Source organism: Saccopteryx bilineata, chromosome 1 (genome assembly GCF_036850765.1).
Source record: "Saccopteryx bilineata isolate mSacBil1 chromosome 1, mSacBil1_pri_phased_curated, whole genome shotgun sequence".
Classification (NCBI taxonomy): domain Eukaryota; kingdom Metazoa; phylum Chordata; class Mammalia; order Chiroptera; family Emballonuridae; genus Saccopteryx; species Saccopteryx bilineata.
The window spans coordinates 28,768,947-28,784,943 of NC_089490.1; the positions used below are offsets into that span (position 1 = coordinate 28,768,947).

General features: G+C 42.2%; 1 protein-coding gene across 6 annotated transcripts in view; it reads right to left on the bottom strand.

The window, feature by feature from the left end:
* PKHD1 (PKHD1 ciliary IPT domain containing fibrocystin/polyductin) overlaps nucleotides 1-15,997 on the bottom strand; it is a 495,803-nt gene that overhangs the window by 280,495 nt on the left and 199,311 nt on the right. For all 6 annotated transcript variants that reach the window (XR_010728191.1, XM_066252548.1, XM_066252523.1 and 3 more), the window contains 2 exons: nucleotides 12,430-12,555; nucleotides 9,610-9,740 (listed from right to left, as the gene is read on the bottom strand). Coding sequence is in view for 5 of the 6 variants with exons in the window: in XM_066252548.1 (XP_066108645.1) it covers nucleotides 9,610-9,740; nucleotides 12,430-12,555 (257 nt within the window). In the remaining variant the exon portion in view is untranslated. The remainder of the gene's footprint in view (nucleotides 1-9,609; nucleotides 9,741-12,429; nucleotides 12,556-15,997) is intronic.

Here is a 15,997-nt window from a genome sequence, read left to right on the forward strand (position 1 = left end):
CCGGGATCCACCCGGCACGCCCACCAGGGGCGACGCTCTGCCCACCAGGGGGCGATGCTCTGCCCATCCTGGGCGTCGCCATGTTGCGACCAGAGCCACTCTAGCGCCTGGGGCAGAGGCCAAGGAGCCATCCCCAGCGCCCGGGCCATCTTTGCTCCAATGGAGCCTTGGCTGCGGGAGGGGAAGCGAGAGACAGAGAGGAAGGCGCGGCGGAGGGGTGGAGAAGCAAATGGGCGCTTCTCCTGTGTGCCCTGGCCGGGAATCGAACCCGGGTCCTCCGCACGCTAGGCCGACGCTCTACCGCTGAGCCAACCGGCCAGGGCTTAAATACTATTTTTAAAGAGCAAGACTTTAGTGCCATGGTTGCTTCTGTCTTCCTAAAACTGTTCCTTAAAGTTTAGCGTGCACTCCAGGTAGGGCTGCCAGGTTTAGCCAAAAAAAAAAAAAAAAAAGAAAATCCTAGGTATCCAGCCAAATCTAACTCTCAGATTAAAAAAAGAAAACTAATCTCTTTTTTAGTATGTTTCAAATATTGTATGTGATATATTTATACTAAACATTATCATTTTATACCTACAATTTAAATTTAGCCAAGTAAGTATGCTGCACGGTGTCTGGCAACCCTAGCATGGGGTGTATAAAATACAGACTTCTAGGTCCATCGCCAGCTAGTCTGATTTAGTGGTATTGGGGGAGTGGAGGGCTAGGGGACAGAATTCTGCGGTCTTAGGATCCACGGGAGGCTCTAAAGCAGGTGAGAACTACTTCTCTAGAGGTGACTCAGACATTAACATTGTACTGTCTAGTCATGAAGAATCCTGGAAGAGGATCCACGAGGAGAGAGACACTGGGAAGAATTCATTCCCCGGCAAGCAGGCCGTGAGCTGCTTCAGAACCTGGCACAAATGGGAGCCACTGTTGAAAACCAGGCTGGGCCTCTGTTACCAGATCCTCAGCGGAAAGACGGCCCAACTCGGTGCAAGTTATGTTTTATGTTAATTTTTTTCTTTTTCTGAGAAGTATTTATCTTTTTTATCTTCTTAAGTTATGACCAAGTAGGAGAATAATATTCACAGTAAAAATTTATAGGGAAGCTACCATCGTCCAGGTACCAGATGTTAGAGTCTTATTTATTTTCATAATTCTAAGTTACTGTACTATTATTATAGTTTCATAGACAGAGAAGTTGACACTTTGAGATACTAAGTAACTTTCCCAATGTCACAGAGTGAGTAATTGCCTATTTGAATCCAAGCCTGGAAGTATCAGAGATTGTAGTCTAAAACAGAAAAACGAAGGCAAGAACCAGCACTGGGATGCCAAACAGTAGGGTGCAAGTGAAGAAATGGAAACAGTAGGGTGCAATACAGTCATGTTACAAGGTCAAGGACAGAACGAGAGAGTTTGCTATGCCCTCCCTGATAACAGACAAACTACAATGAGCAGCATTCTTTACAGAAGTCAATGTATCCTGATATTCAAGCCAGACAAATTTCAGAGATACCAACTGCCCAAGTGAGTCGTTCTTTGAGGTGTGCGTCTATACAGTAATAGAAAAAAGTGAGCTAGCCCTTCAGGAACCAGGTAGCCTGGTGGACAAGACCGAGGCAGTGGTAATATTTGATATTGCTACATAAATACAGGTTTCCTCCAAATCAGGGAGCATTCTCATCTTGGATTTAACTAAGTAGTTGCTCTCTTCACACCTAAAATCCAACAATATAAAATCTCTCACCCTCATCAAACAAACAAACAAACACAAAAAACATGCTCAGGTCAAAGTGCAGAGAAACATATGGTGGGGATATGGACCGACTCTCAGGAGCAGGCAGGAAAAGACATGACATTTTGAAGAGTATGTTTAATGAAGACAGCAGTTCTGAAACTCGAGCATTATGGAGATTGAAGCTTTGCCAGGCCTAGACATAATTTTAATGAAAAATGGCTATTGACATTGGAAAGTTGGGAGAAGAATAGAATGAGTGTCTACAATTGTTATTTTATACCATTGTTATTTAATAAATGGTATTTAGTTGTTATTTAATAATATTTAAATTGTTATTTAATATATGGACATGGTGAGAGGGACACGGGAAAAGGTTAGAATTGAAAGAGGAAGTTCTGAAAGACTCAAGCACAGAGCTCTTCCTTACAGCCTTTCCTCCAACTCAAGTTTTCCCACATTCCGAGAAAAGAAGGTTTGAGAGTGGATACTCCAATCCTACCCTTTTATTGGTAGCTGTTCTCTATTTTTCCTAAGGTTGAGTAAGCTCATTCTGTCCATAGTTTCAATCATTCCAGATTAGTATTTTATTGACTTTCATTCCTAAATGAAAGGACTTCAGGTATTATTAAAGGTCACTCTCTAAACCTGGGTGACCACCTGGTGTGCATAAGATAGCAGTGTTCCCTGTAGGTGGGGATGCGGACTGGTGCAGCCACCGCGGAAAACAGTATGGAGGGGCCTCGGAAATTTAAAACAAAACTGCCTTAAGACCCAGCAATTTCACTTCTGGGTATACATCTGAAGAAACACAAAAGAGTAACTCAAAATAATATCTGCACCCCTATAATCATTGCAACATTGTTTCCAATAGCCAGGATATGAAAGCAGCTCAAGTGCCCATCAGCAAGAGACAAGTGGATACAAGTGTTATGGTACACATATAAAATGGAAACAAGTAAAAAAAAGAATGAAATCTTAATATTTGTGACAGCATAGATGGTACCTAGAGTGTATTGTGCTAAGTAAAATGAATGAGATAAAGACAATACCATGTTATTTCAGTTATATGTAAAATCTAATAAAAAAATAAGTGAACAAACAAATTGAAACAGGCTCATAGATACAAAGAATAGATTGATAGTTTCTAGAAGGGAGTGGGTTTCAGAGTCTGGGTAAAAGAGGTGAAGGGATTCAGAAGCACAAATTGGCAGTCACAAAATTGTCATGGGGTGTAAAGTACAGCACAGGGAATACAGTCAGTAATATCGTAGTAACTATGTATGGTGTCAATTGGGTACTAGAAATATTAGGGGATGGCGTGCAGGAGTCCTGGGTTCGATTCCCAGCCAGGGCACACAGGAGAGGCGCCCATCTACTTCTCCATCCCTCCCCCTCTCCTTCCTCTCTTTCTCTCTCTTCCCCTCCCACAGCCAAGGCTCCATTGGAGTAAAGTTGGCCCAGGTGCTGAGGATGGTTCTGTGGCCTCTGCCCCAGGCACTAGAATGGCTCTGGTTGCAACAGAGCGACACCCCAGATGGGCAGAGCATCGCCCCCTGGTGGGCGTGCCGGGTGGATCCCGGTCGGGCACATGCAGAGTCTGTCTGACTGCCTTCCTGTTTCCAACTTCAGAAAAATGCAAAAAAAAAAAAATATTAGGGGAAACACTTTATAAAGTATGATTGTCTAACCACCAAGCTGCTGTACAACTGAAAGCAATATAAAATAATATTAAATGTAAACTGTAATTGAAAATAAAATTAAAAAAATAATAATATAGCAGTGTTCCCTCCAGAGGGGACTTCAAAGAGCCTCTTTCTCTCTTGAGTGTGCCACACCTTCCACCAGCAGCCATCACCCAAGTGTGTACACACTCATACACACAGGCACATAGAACCAAGCAAAGTCAATATGAGAAAAACAATGAAATAGGTTGTTTTAAAACCACCAGGACTCAATACAACCTTCACATGAGGGGAAGAACCAATGCCCCCGTGCTCCAGTCCTGGGAGGCCTCCAGTCTCTGTGGAGGTGTGTGGAAGGGCCAGCACTGACCCTGAGATGGAGGCCCGGCCAGCAGGCCCCAGCCAGGACCTGGTGGGGCACCCAGCACTTCCTGACACACTCGCCAGCGCTGTTTCCTTAACCCCGCAGCTGTTACTCACTGTGAGCCCCAAGGCTTTCTTGTCCTGGGTAGTTGTAACTAGCCGGCCATCCCTCATTTTCCATTCAGTTATAGAACTTTTTTCTTCTTTTGTGGATAAGGGGCCCATTCTTTCCTAGATTCTAAATATTTCCCCAATTTCCTGATGCCATTTAATTTTTTTTTTTTTTTTTTTTTTTTTAGGTGAGAGGAGGGGAGATAGTGAGACAGATTCTCACATGCGTCCCAATGGGAACCCACCCAGCAGCTCCGTCTGGGGCCAGTGCTCAGACCAACCAAGCTATCCTCAGTGCTGGGGCTGACACTCAAACCAATCGAGCCAATGGCTGCAGGAAGGGAAAAGGAAGAGCAGGGGGAACAGGAGGAGGAGAGAAGGGGATGGTCACTTCTCCTGTTTTCCCTGGCCGAGAATTGAACCCAGGACATCTATACACCAGGCCGATATTCTATCCACTAAGCCACTGGCCAGGGTTTAAAATTCTAATCACATGTTTCACCTACCACATTGTACTCAGCAAAAGTGATTTTTGGGTATCACTGAATGTGAAGTTGAATTACTACTGAAGATGCTAACTTAACTTCAAGGAACCAGGGCCTTTGCTAAGACTCCACTTATCATGAGGTAGCATAGCCTAGAGAGGTGGCTGTCAATCAGGGGTGCTTCTGTTCCCCAGAGAGAGCATTTGCAAATCTCTAAAGATATTTTTGGTGGTCATAACTCAGGTAGCAGGATGCTACTAGCATTCAAGGGGTTGAGAGCAGGGATGCTGCTATACAGAGACAGCCTCTCGCCACAGTATTACATAACCCCAAATGTTACTACTGCCACAGTTAAGGAACCCCGGTCTATGTGTTCTCAAAATAATTCACATCTCCCTTCCAGTATCCTATCTCCAGATGTTGCTGGAAATACCAACCTAAATATAAAATCATGGTTAATCACAGTAAAAATGCTTTTGACAGTCTCCACTAGGAGGGTATTAATCTCTTTTTAAACAATCAAATCCAGCATTAGGCATTTCCAGAAAGAACATTCATTAGCATTGAACCCACGGTCTCAGTTCTATCCTCCTGCTAGGAAATCGGACATTCACTCATGACTCTTGACTTCAGGAAGAATTGCTGTCACTGGGTTGGCAGACACCAGTACCCACTACATCTCTTCAGCCTTCCCAGGGATGCAAGGAACTAAACAGCTGTTGATTTTCAGTTATGATTACACAACTGGAAACTTCCTCGTGGAATTACATATGAAGCTTCCCCTTCCACGTAGCCAGTTTCCTGTGGCTGTGTCCTCAGCCATACCCATGAGCCATAGGAAAGGTCATGGGTATACAAAAACTGAGGGTTAGGAAGTGGGGGCTTCTTAAACAGCCCCTTTCCTGCATGGATACCAACAATGAGCCAGGCTGAGGCTGGAAGTGATTACCTCAGTTGGATATATACCTCTAGTTTATGACCATTGAAATGGTAGTTCATTACTAAGACTGAACCAGGAGGGGCAACGTTCAAACATTCAAAGTATATATTGCAAGGGCTACCTCCTTATTCATCATCCTTGCCAGACAGGGACTCAAAGAGCACATATTTTGAGTAAATGAATAGATTTGTTGAATTGCCTGCCCTCATGTCATTAGTATTTACAAAGCATCTGGGTGATCATATATAAATGTTTCCCAAGTACATTTATAGATGGGCAGGATACTCCAACCTTGGTCTTCTGTTAGCCGATCAAGAGAAGCTCTCTTACAAAAGAGGCACTTGAACGGTCACATCGCATTACTTCCCAGCCCTTTTCACTCTCCATTGCAATTGGGTATGCTACCAATGATTCATGAGGAAAATCCGCATATTTATGCAGTCAGCCGGCGGCTTGTGGGGAAGGGTTTAAGGCAAGCAGGGAATTTCGTGTGGAAATCAATTTTTTGCGGAAGTCAATGTATTATGGACATTCAAGCAAGAGAAATTCCAGAGAGAAATTAACTGCTCAAGTAAGCCAGCTCCTTGAGGTGTGCATCTATAGTTACTAGGGAGGGGAAAAAAAAAAAAGCAAGTTAACCCTTCAGGCAGCTCTTAAATATACATTAGCTATTGAGTGGGGAGAGCAAGGCCACTGAAAGTGGGCCTTTAAACACAGAGCTCCTTACAAAATTGATTCACAAACCAGAACAAATTCCCCTCAGATTAAATGGGTGTTTCCAAAGGGCTCGTCTTCAGGATTTTTCCGTGGGCTATCCTAAACAAGAGTCTGGTCATAGGAAATTGCCAACGCCGCCATGAACACGGGGTTCTCTGGGGCTCTGGAAGGGGCCAGGCCCTCAGTGTTTGAGAGCACAGATCTTCTAGCCTGAGGCTGACACAGGCGATGCATACTGCAGAGATGGAGGCCCTAGAAGGAGTCAGGGATGCAGAGCTCTGCAGCAGCCTAGGGAAGACAGCTGGAAATGGAGGTACGGGGGCTGCAGGTAATGCATGCAGAACCACCACCAAACTGTGTTTGGAAAGCACAGCAAAGCCCTGTCTGAGGAGTGAACAGAATACCACACGTCCCCAGAGTCCTCACTAGCATGAAAGTACAATGCTTAGCTTTGGCTTCTCCCCGGACTGGGTCAGCTGCAGCCTGGGCAGGGAAGCAGGCAGACCACTTGTAGCTATGAAAACTAAAAGGAATATCACATTTGAAATCCCTCTGTACTATGCAGGGTTGAAGGTGAGTCATCTGTACAGATGACTGACTGGAAGTCAAGGAAAATTTGCTATGCTGTGGCTATGTATCCTAGGCTCTGAGTCAGGGCAACTCGGAAATAACGTCCAACCACAAACCATGGCAAAGGCTTAAGGATCCACTCTGTTTGTTCCCTGCTGCCTGCCCAGCCAGAGAGTGCAGGGGGGACTCGAGTATGCGGGAGAGAGTGCAGGTATTCAGGGCTGGGTGCTCTGCCTGCCCAGCCAGAGAGCGCAGGGGAGACTCAAGTATGCGGGAGAGAGAGTGCACAGGGAGACTCAAGTATGCGGGAGAGAGAGTGCAGGGGAGACTCGAGTATGCGGGACAGAGAGTGTAGGTATTCAGGGTTGGGTGCTCTGGCATTAGGACTGGGCTGTCTTCTTCAAATCTAAATAAGGGCTTTACTTTAGTTAATGACATTGTCCCAATGCCAATTTCTTGATTTTGCTATTGCTCTATGGCAATGGTATGGGTACATTAGCACTGGAGGAAAATGGGTGAAGGTCATACATGAATAGTGACACTTTTTTCTGAGTTTAAAAATTTTTTAAAGAAAAATCCTAATTAATAACAGTAATACAGTGGCTTTAAAAAATATTTTGCCAGACTGTCAGAAAACTGAAAAACAAGGCAGGAGAAGGGATCAAAATACTGCGCACACACAAAGCCTGACTACATTCCGTTAAGAGTCCGTTGGACTCTAAACCACTCACTCAGAAAAGCATAAGAGTCACCATCATAAAACAGTTCCTCAGAACAAGGTGTGTTTCTTGAATACAGAACAACCCTGGAGGAAGGTGCTCTTTTCTCCCACATCTCTTTCTGTTCCACATATTACACACACACATACACACTCACACATGCCACATATCACTGTTAGTGTAGCCTCTTTATTATCACTCTCAATAAAGGTGTATTTCTAAAATATATTATCTAAGTACTCTCTGTATTGTCCACATAGGACACACTTAGTTAACACTAACTTACTGCTTGTCCTATGACTGCAATGACCTTCTTTGGCCCTAAGGGTCCATAGAAGCTCATAATTCTGAGGTTTTTGCCACATATGCCCAGTTATCAACTCTACCCTTGGTAACAGCACGTTCTAGACAATCGACTACAAAAAAGACAGCAGAGCAGAGTACCAGGGACACAGCGGAAAGCCTGGAGTGGACCACGTAAGATTTCACACTGAGAGATGAGGCCCACAGGATTTAAATGCTGTCACTGATTAGATAGCTTCTTTTTCAGATATCAAAATGATTGTAGGATCTTGGAACCTATTCCATACTTTCCTTTTTCTTCCCGCCTCATGCTTTGGTTCTGTAATTATACCTGCATTGATTCATTCATTATATTCAATTAATTTGTACTGAGAAATGACTGTGTTTCCAATTTTGTGTTGGAGTCTAAAAGTGAACAAGCTACTGAAAAGGGGATTACAGAATTTTAAGGTCATTGAAGAAAGTGTCAGCAATACACCTATGACTATACTTAATGAATCTACACTACTGGCTTAAACTGAAACCTCATTCTCAAAACATTTGCACTGTAGTTTTTTAAAAGGAATCTGTAAACAAGAGATAAGAGGAAGAAAGTAAAGGAATGGACGTGGAAGTCACTAATGGGGAACAAAATGTTTGGTCTCAGTTTTTCTATTGCTGAGCTCTGTTTCATAGCTCAGACTGCAAAGGCTCAGGTGACCTATCAGCTTTTTAGATGGCAGCTGGTTCTCTGTACCTATATATCTATAGCCAGTTCAATTCTTCTTATGGTTGGCTAGTGGCCAAGACACTTGCCCAGGAGGGCACTGCTACCCAACAAAGCAAATTCAAATGAATAGCACCCTGTCATTCAATACACTCAGCCTCATGCAGGAAGCTGAGCTGTGGAACCCTGAGGGTACATTGACCTCTAGATAGTTCAATGTAGTCAAGATTCTGCTACCCAAGAATGTACGTAGAAACATCGTTCTGTAGTCTACAAAGCTTGCTGGCATAGCTACACAACCAGCCCTGCAGTCACCAAGTCAAATGCCACTCTCATTGTTCTGGGTCTGGAGTTTGGCTGCCTTCATCCCATGGCGTATCAACTGCCCTCGTTAGGCACCAGCAATGATGTGCAAGCGCTGTGCCTGGAAAGAAATGTAAGAGTCTGGAGAAGGGTTGCAGAGATAACCACAACTTTTATTAGGGGTTATTCAGCTAAATGTAATTCCAAACAGAGGATCAGAGATAGACAGAGATATCTGTTTCCTCAGTTCCTCAGAAACCTGACCTAATTGTGAGGACACGGCAGATGCTCGGAGGCGTGTCCCGGAAGAGTGGGGTGTCCACGGGATGACACCATCGGAAAAGGGAAAACTAACAGCCTCCCCACTGCTCTGATGCACTTCCTCATTCACAGACCTATGTTGAACTGTTCTAGAAAAATTAACTTCTTAAAGTGTTTAGGGAGACATTTACCAAGAAAAGGTAATATTAAGTTGCAGTAAATAATGGGAAAAAATACCAAGGCCACCAGAGTATATGTCATTCATCCTGGAATGTGACATGATTTACACACTTCTTGACTTTATTGACCCTCAGTTTTGAACATACTTAAAGGGCAGCAATGTAATCACATTAATACGGTGATAAAGATTTATTAGGTAATTAACATTGGAACTCAGACAAAAATCAGCACCACAGCGGATAGCTCAGGAAGCTATTCTATTTGCATTAATTTACCCAGAAAAGAATCAGCATCCAGCAGAAAAGAATCAGCATCCAGTTTGTTTGCTCCATATAGATGTTGCTTCAGAAAGCGTTCCCAGGAATTCTGAGAAATGCTTATATTTATCCTAAAGTGCTTGTTTAATACAAAACTCACAGTTTCTCAATACCAGTGCGCAGCAAGTAAACATTTTCTTCCTCAGCACTGATGCTGCCACGCCAAAGAACCTCTGAATCGGGATGCATGCCATCTTAGCTCTGACCTCACTGAGGAAGGTCTTACCTCTATGACATTGGTGGGGCTGCGGATATAAACACCAGACGGTGTCAACATTTCAGGACTGGAGAGTCCTTCGGCGCCAGAAACACTGATGATCACATTATTTCTTATTACAGTTCCTTGTTCTGACTCACCTGATTTAAGAAAAGATCAATTAAAGCCAAGGGATTCACAAGCATAATTTAAAAATTTATACAACTCAACACTCTTATTTCTACTAACACACATTATGATTCACATAATGCATCTATACGTATATATGTATACAAAACTTTTACTATGTTCAACAAATTTAAGCTATCTAACATTCTTCCTTCAAGCCTATCTATAAAATGTACAATAACTTAAATGGATTATAACAGATTTTAGAACAATGAACATATTTACAATCTTTTCTTTTAAGAATAGCTTCCCAAGGGGTATATCTTGTCCCCATGTATGTATCTGAGAACAAAAGACCATGTTATCTCAGCACAATTCAGGCCACCCAGGGAAATGAGGAACAATGCAATACTGTTTTTTCTTTGGGGTATGGCTCGTTTTGATTTTGTTTTTGTGTTTTTATCTATGAACCAAAGAGATACAGATTATATGGACTTTTTAGTTCTAGAGTATTATGGATCAGAAGTTCATTTCAAGGATATTTTACTTCTTAGCAAGACGCTAGGTGAATGTCGTCACAGTTAAATGCCACACACCCTTGTGTCAGCTCCAGACCCATCTCTAGCGGTTCAAATGGGCCACCAGCTACCTATGTGGCCCTCGCTTCCCCTGGAAGATCAGCGATGTCCTGGAGGAACAGGCTGGAGAGTACCTGAGACTTTCACACCCAACCCACTGAGATTTGGAATAAAGGAGAATGAGAGCATGGGCCAGGATACAGATAGAAAGAGATTCGCTACCTACATGGCATCAATAGAAAGCAGCCCACAGACCCTCTTTCTAGGTCTTGAGGTATCCGGCTTCCCATGTCATTTCACAAGTCTGTATTTGCAAATCCCTTTTTTCATGATATGAGTACTTTATCTATAAGGCACTAATAAACAAATATTCTATTTTCTTCCTCTACACTACAATAGATGTCAAGAGCAGCCAATTCATAATATCCAAGCACTAATGACTCAATTCCTCCTGCAGGTTTTCTTCCTTGCCTAGTTCATGTCTATTCCATATCATTGTTTTCTCCTAAGATAATGTCGTTAGGGTTCCTTCCTGAATTTCTACTCCAGGTTTCAGCCAACTTTTCCCTTACATAGATAGAGGCAAGAATAAACAGCCCTGGCTGGGTAGCTCAGATGGTTAGAACATCATCCGGATATGTCAAGGGTGAGGGTTCAATAACAAAACAATGAGTGCATAAATGATTGGACAACAAATTGATGTTTCACTCTCTCTCTCTAAAAATCAATCAATACATTTTTTAAAAATTAAAAATAAAAACTATAAGGGGTGAGGGGAAGAAAGGAAAGTATTTTTTTAAAGTAAGAATTAAAAAAATTAATCCTCCATCTGTTGGTTTGACTATACTGTAGCTGTCTTTTCTCAATAAAAAGATTTTCATATACCTGATCGCTTTTTTTATTTTTGTCCAAAGCTCTTTGCCTTTTAGGGCTGGGATATATTTTAAAGCAAGTTTATATGATCCATATTTTCTCATTTAAACAGTTTCCCTCTCAGGATTAGACCCTTTATAGCGTTTATCTTAAACAGATTGTTCTTAAATGAAACATTTACATTTTCACACTAATGATATCATAGAATTAATTTAAATATAAAACACTATTTAACAAATACAGTTATAGTCTTACTTTTGTGAAAACCTCTGATTTGTTTTATGCTGATGTAACAAAAGATCTTTTGTTCATTAATTCATTTATTTCTTTCAACAAATATAACAACAATGCACTAGTTAATCTGCTTAATGCTAAGGAAACAATGTTCACATGAAATCTGATGGTAAAAGCCATTAATCTGATGATCTAAAATATATATAATTTTTAATCAATAAATAATGATTGGTGCTAAAGGAGCTTAAACTCAGAATCTTGCAGGAGAAAAATAAGTGGCATGAATAGAGGGGGGAAAGCTTGTGCAAAGTCCCTGAGGCAGCAGAAAGTATGGTCTTTTGAAAAAATTAAAATAAAATAGGTCAGTATAGCTAGAGTAGAGAGAGAAAAAAAAGAGCACAATGAGTTTACAAAGGTTAATAAAGGCAAAATTAGGAAGGGAGTCCTTTAAGGTAGGTTAAGAAATTTAGATTGCATTCTAAGGGCAATAAGAAATTCTTACAGGGTCTTAATGAAATAAGTGATATAATGCAATCTGAGATCTTAAAGGATAATTCTGGGTTCTGCAAGGGGAATGAACTTAAGGAGAAAAAGAAGTAGATACAAGTGACCAGTTAGGAAATTCTGAAACATGGGCTTCTTTAGTAAAACACAGGGGCAGCTAAGAACAGAATTCAAGAGTTCTAACTTCTTGTCCAGCACGTAGATTTCACATTCCATGAGATGGTATAAAGACATTTATGTGACTTTAAACTATTGTGAAAATTGCTGACAGTAAATTTTAAAACTGTCCATTATATATTTATTAACCTGAACTAAAATGTCGCCTTTAAATGATCAGTTTTTTATTAGTAAAGCTTAGTCAGCCAATCACTGATAACTAAATTTAAATTTAAAAATTTTAAATATGACTTATTTCGAATGAGCAAAACATAAAGTTTTTGTAAATTGGAAATTCAAATATTGGGATAGCTCTTTTTTTAAAAAACTGTGTCTTACATAGAATACCCAAATTAAACAAGCTCATTTCACTTACCCACCAGCAGTACATGGCCGAAAATATTGTAGAATACATTCCTTTCCACCTTCAGGCCCGAGGTCTGGGACATGCTGAGGCCTCTGCTGAATGAGCCCCACACTGTGCAGCCCTGCATGCAGGAATCTGAATAGGAAATAAGGTTGCGCTGTCCAGTTGGTTCAGTGGTAGAGCGTCGGCCTGGCATGCAGGAGTCCCGGGTTCGATTCCCAGCCAGGGAACACAGGAGAAGCGCCCATCTGCTTCTCCACCCCTCCCCCTCTCCTTCCTCTCTGTCTCTCTCTTCCCCTCCCACAGCCAAGGCTCCATTGGAGCAAAGTTGGCCCGGGCGCTGAGGATGGCTCCATGGCCTCTGCCTCAGGTGCTAGAATGGCCCTGGTTGCAACAGAGCAACACCCCAGATGGGAAGAACATCGCCCCCTGATGGGCATGCTGGGTGGATCCCAGTCGGGCACATGCGGGAGTCTGACTGCCTCCCCGTTTCCAGCTTCAGAAAAATACAAAAAAAATTTTTAATAAATAAAATAAAGGAGGCCCTGGCTGGTTGGCTCAGTGGTAGAGTGTCGGCCTGGCGTGCAGGGGACCCAGGTTTGATTCCCGGCCGGGGCACATAGGAGAAGTGCCCATTTGCTTCTCCACCCCCCCCCTCCTTCCTCTCTGTCTCTCTCTTCCCCTCCCACAGCCAAGGCTCCATTGTAGCAAAGATGGCCCGGGCGCTGGGGATGGCTCCTTGGCCTCTGCCCCAGGTGCTGGAGTGGCTCTGGTCATGGCAGAGCGACATCCTGGAGGGGCAGAGCATCGCCCCCTGGTGGGCGTGCCAGGTGGATCCCGGTCGGGCGCATGCGGGAGTCTGTCTGACTGTCTCTCCCCGTTTCCAGCTTCAGAAAAAAAAAATACAAAAAAATAAAATAAAAAAATAAAAGAAAGAATAAGGTAAAAACCATAAGGGAATCAACGGCTTCACAGATTCTGCTCTCTCTGAAGACCATCTCCAAAGCAAGCTATAATATAACTAAGAACATTCTGTCACACAATGCTGAAACTCAGGAAATGAAAATTTGGAATTAGAAATCAAATTTTTAAAATGGATAGCTTAAGCCAATGCGCCTAAACAATACCAATGAGAAAAATGATACAATCCAAGGGTCAAATGTTGGGAAAGAAGAAGATCTGAGAAAGAGATAGTGAAATGGCTATCACTATCCACAAAAGATGAAATGGCTGTCAAGATTTCCAATTGACTACCACCACGCTTGATATTAATGCTCATCACAACATGGTGGACAGCCGCTAGAGAGAATTAAGGGCGGTGGAAAGAGTACTGCTTATGGACCAACCTTGGTCTTTGAAAATTGCCTCTGGCAGGAGGAGACGTAGTTATTATTTTTTGAGCTGCGAGTAATATTTTTAACTTGCTGGGCAATAATATTTAACCTGTTGGCCTAAGATTACCAGAGATTCTCTTCTGTAAAAACATTAAATTTATGTGGGTAACATTGCTGAATCCCATTACATAATTTTCCAGTGTACAAGGTTATAATTCAACATCAGCAAAGCCAGAGGTTGGCCTGAGTATGACTCATCTCACCTTTGCCTACGGCAGGTGTATGAAGGGCAGGGGAAGTACCCAACACTACGGTAAAAAGAACTGGCATTTGGGAAAATCACCCCCCTGGCTCTGTGGGCATATTTTATGATCTCCAAATCAATTTATACGGACTGGCTCAACAATGAAAAAAGATCGCATATTTCAGAAAGGGGGCATTGGGAGATATAAAGATGAACAAACTAAGTAAGTTCTGCATCTTTATTTCAATCTGATGGAGGAAACTCACATTAAAATAATAAAAATGCATCATTTGGATAATTAAATTATGAATCCTGAAAAAAAGAGTTTTATATTATTTCCAGGTAGTGAAAGATATTAATATGGATGTCAAATTTGTAGTGTTAGAAAAATTATTTTGGTTTATGGAATAATTTGACTTTTAAATTGGGACTGTCCAGAATATTCTCAACTATAATGTCTCCATAGGCAGATGGCCTCCACATTCCTTTGAGCTCAGCTACCCGGTACTAGGCGCTCTCGCTTCAGTGGCCAGTAAGGTAACGCACTCGTCTCCCCTTAGGAAGCCTGCTGGCCTGCTGTAGCCTTCTCCTGGCTCCAAACCACTATAGGATCACTGCAGCTGAACAACCAAGAAGTACGAATGTGATTATAGAGCTATGATGGGTTAAACTTTGGCAGTGGTGGGATTCAAATAATTTAAAAACCTGTTCTCTGTCCTAATGACCATTTTAAGTATAAAAAACGATATACTGAAGGTAGTTTACTATTTCATGCGTTTAATACTTAAGAACAATAAAAGAGGTGTGCAAAACTAGATGATAAGAGTTTTAAAATATTAATGAAAAAATATTAACTAATACCTGACAAAAAGCAGTAACACTATCATTTAAGATGACTGCATCTTGACTGGCATCCTCACTTGCGATCTTTTCCACCCATGGACAGAATGAATGTGATGACAGGAGCTTAGACTACGCTGTTGCGCAGATGAATGTTGAGAAACAGTAAGGAATGTAAATGTGTGATTTCCACAATGGGCGCTGCCCAGGCGCCCACCTTAGAGAGAACCCTGATTACAAGTGCCGGTTTATCAATCAGTTCGCCAAACTCAACAAAAGAGTAGGTAGGTATCGGTTCTGCCTAACTGGTGCAAAGCAGCCGAATCCCACCACTGAATTTGGGTATCGGTAAACCTTTCAAAGTAGGGAGCAAGCAAAGATTCCAGCACTCCCTAACTCGAGTGGTTGGGGGCAAATGGCCACTGACTCATGAGGTCCTGTGGGGTATAAAACAATAAAAGATCTTTGGCAAGCATGCCAGAAGTTTATAACCTCTTTCTGGGTTAATATGTTGTCCCTTCCGAGAAAACACACTTGCATTTTAACAGAGACCTACAAGGGATAACGTATTAACTCAGGGCTTTTCAAACCTTTATTTAAATCACTGAACCCATTTTCAAATAAATCTAATATATAGAAATAGATACGTGTGGCAACTACTCTGCAGCAGAGGCTAGAGGAGGCCAGGGAGGGTTTGAATATGTTCAGCGGGTCCTCTTATGTGACTGCCATCCTTGTTTATGCTGAAGCGAGCCCCACATCAAACACTCTGCATCGTTTTAAGCACTGGGAGACCAAAACACCAGAGAGAAGGGCACAAAGATACCGATCACTGTAATGTACTATGGAGAGAGCCGTGTTAGGAACCGTACCCCTAAATGATGTCAGAAATAAATAAAGTGGGAGAAGTAATGGGACATCAGAATAAATAGGTATTCTCGGTATACAGTTGGTTTCAAATGAGAGGAAAATAATGTTGCTACTGGCTAGCTAGGATTTTGTCTTCAGTGACCTCAAAGATTGCTCTGTCCTTGTCTGCTGAAATTAGCATTTCTCAAGGCCACGAACCACTAGGGGTGTCCTAAGGTCCTTCGTCAGGCACCACCCACAGAGCACCGCCCTTTCCGAGGAAGGCAAAGCTGGAACGTGTGGGTATTGG